Below are 1,432 nucleotides of genomic sequence, written 5' to 3'. Positions count from 1 at the left end.
CGTATTGTTTTATATTAACTTAGAAACCGATAGGTTTAAATAAATGTTCGTTTGACAGCAACGGAGGAACCTGTGTAATAACAAGCACATACCAACCAGAGTGTATTTGCGCTGGGCAATTCACTGGACCTCGCTGCACGGAAGGAAACTTACTATGTGCCACACATGTGTGTTTGTGAGTAAACAGTTTATTATTTATGACGAGACCCTATTATACATTGTAGGCATGTGTGTCATTTTGCATCACATTAACGGTGATGGTTTTATTCTAGTTGTCCCTTATGGGTTGTCTGAAAATCATCTGTCCTAATATGAAATGCGGAAAATAATAATCACCCACGAAGTTATACTTGGTAGTTCCTACATAGCCACAAAGTATACAAAACAACACCCTTGTTATAACGACTGCTGTTGACCTGCTATGCGACGATTAATAAGATACATGTGGTAACTTGTGAGTGGGCACGAGGTGTATGAAACAGAACATCCGTTTTATAACGACTGTTGTGTCCCCGCCACGTGATGATAAACACAAGTTTCATTCGTAGATTTTAACTTCTCTCAATTTGGTTGGTATATATACACTTGCTTTTAGGAATGGCGGTTCATGCGTTGAACGACCACAGGTCGGGGCATCGTGTCTTTGTACGTTGGAATGGACGGGCAGTAACTGCCAACAACCCAAACCATCTCCTTGTGAAAAATTGGTTTGCAAAAACCGTGGTCAGTGTAAAGTGAAATCTGATGGAACCCCAGTTTGCATATGCGACCATTTCTACATTGGACCAACATGCGAACAAACACCGTGTGATAACTACAGTTGCTTGTAAGTAATTTTATATTTTAATTTTTAATGGCGCTGTAAAACAGTAATAAACGCACGCCTATAATAACCCACAAAGTTACATACGTGGCAACTTCAGAAGCGGCACGGAATGTATTGAACAGAACACCCATGTTATACTACGACTGTCGTCTTCCGGTCAGGCGAGGATAAATAAGTTACATACATGGTAACTCGTAAGCTGGCGCAAGGTGTGTAAAACAAAACACCCATGTATATAACGACCGTCCTTGCACCGCCATGCAATAACAAAGGAGTCATGTTCATTCATTCAAATATTGATCGTAAATAAAAGTTTCCGTTTTTTTTTTCACAGCAATGGCGGCACCTGTGTGATCGGTAGTCGGCCTTCTTTTATTCCATACTGCGTTTGTAGCTCTGATTATTCAGGGATAAACTGTAGAGTAAAGAAGACGAATCCGTGTGCAACATTCCAATGCTTGTAAGTAAATAACTAAACCGACTTGTCCGCACAATACTATTTCTCAGTTTTAGCTGTATGATTGGTGGTGGACTTCTCTTTTATAGCAGATTGGGGATGGTGATTTTTAATCTGTTTTGTCATCCCATTTGGTAGTAAACAAGAAA

At 39.9% G+C, this 1,432-nt stretch overlaps 1 protein-coding gene across 1 annotated transcript in view; it reads left to right on the top strand.

Moving 5' to 3' along the window:
- The window catches only part of LOC108950754 (adhesive plaque matrix protein 2-like), a gene marked incomplete at both ends in the record, with an annotated part of 4,301 nt that extends 3,015 nt beyond the window's left edge, over window positions 1-1,286 (top strand). The window contains 3 exons of the mRNA XM_018816780.2: window positions 59-175; window positions 596-826; window positions 1,161-1,286. Of these exons, the coding sequence (XP_018672325.2) occupies window positions 59-175; window positions 596-826; window positions 1,161-1,286 (474 nt within the window). The remainder of the gene's footprint in view (window positions 1-58; window positions 176-595; window positions 827-1,160) is intronic.
- Between the last annotated feature and the right edge of the window lie 146 nt (window positions 1,287-1,432).

The sequence above is a fragment of the Ciona intestinalis genome, unplaced genomic scaffold (genome assembly GCF_000224145.3).
Source record: "Ciona intestinalis unplaced genomic scaffold, KH HT000796.1, whole genome shotgun sequence".
Classification (NCBI taxonomy): domain Eukaryota; kingdom Metazoa; phylum Chordata; class Ascidiacea; order Phlebobranchia; family Cionidae; genus Ciona; species Ciona intestinalis.
Note: the sequence above shows the minus strand (reverse complement) of the source record. Positions and strands in the feature narration are given on the sequence as shown.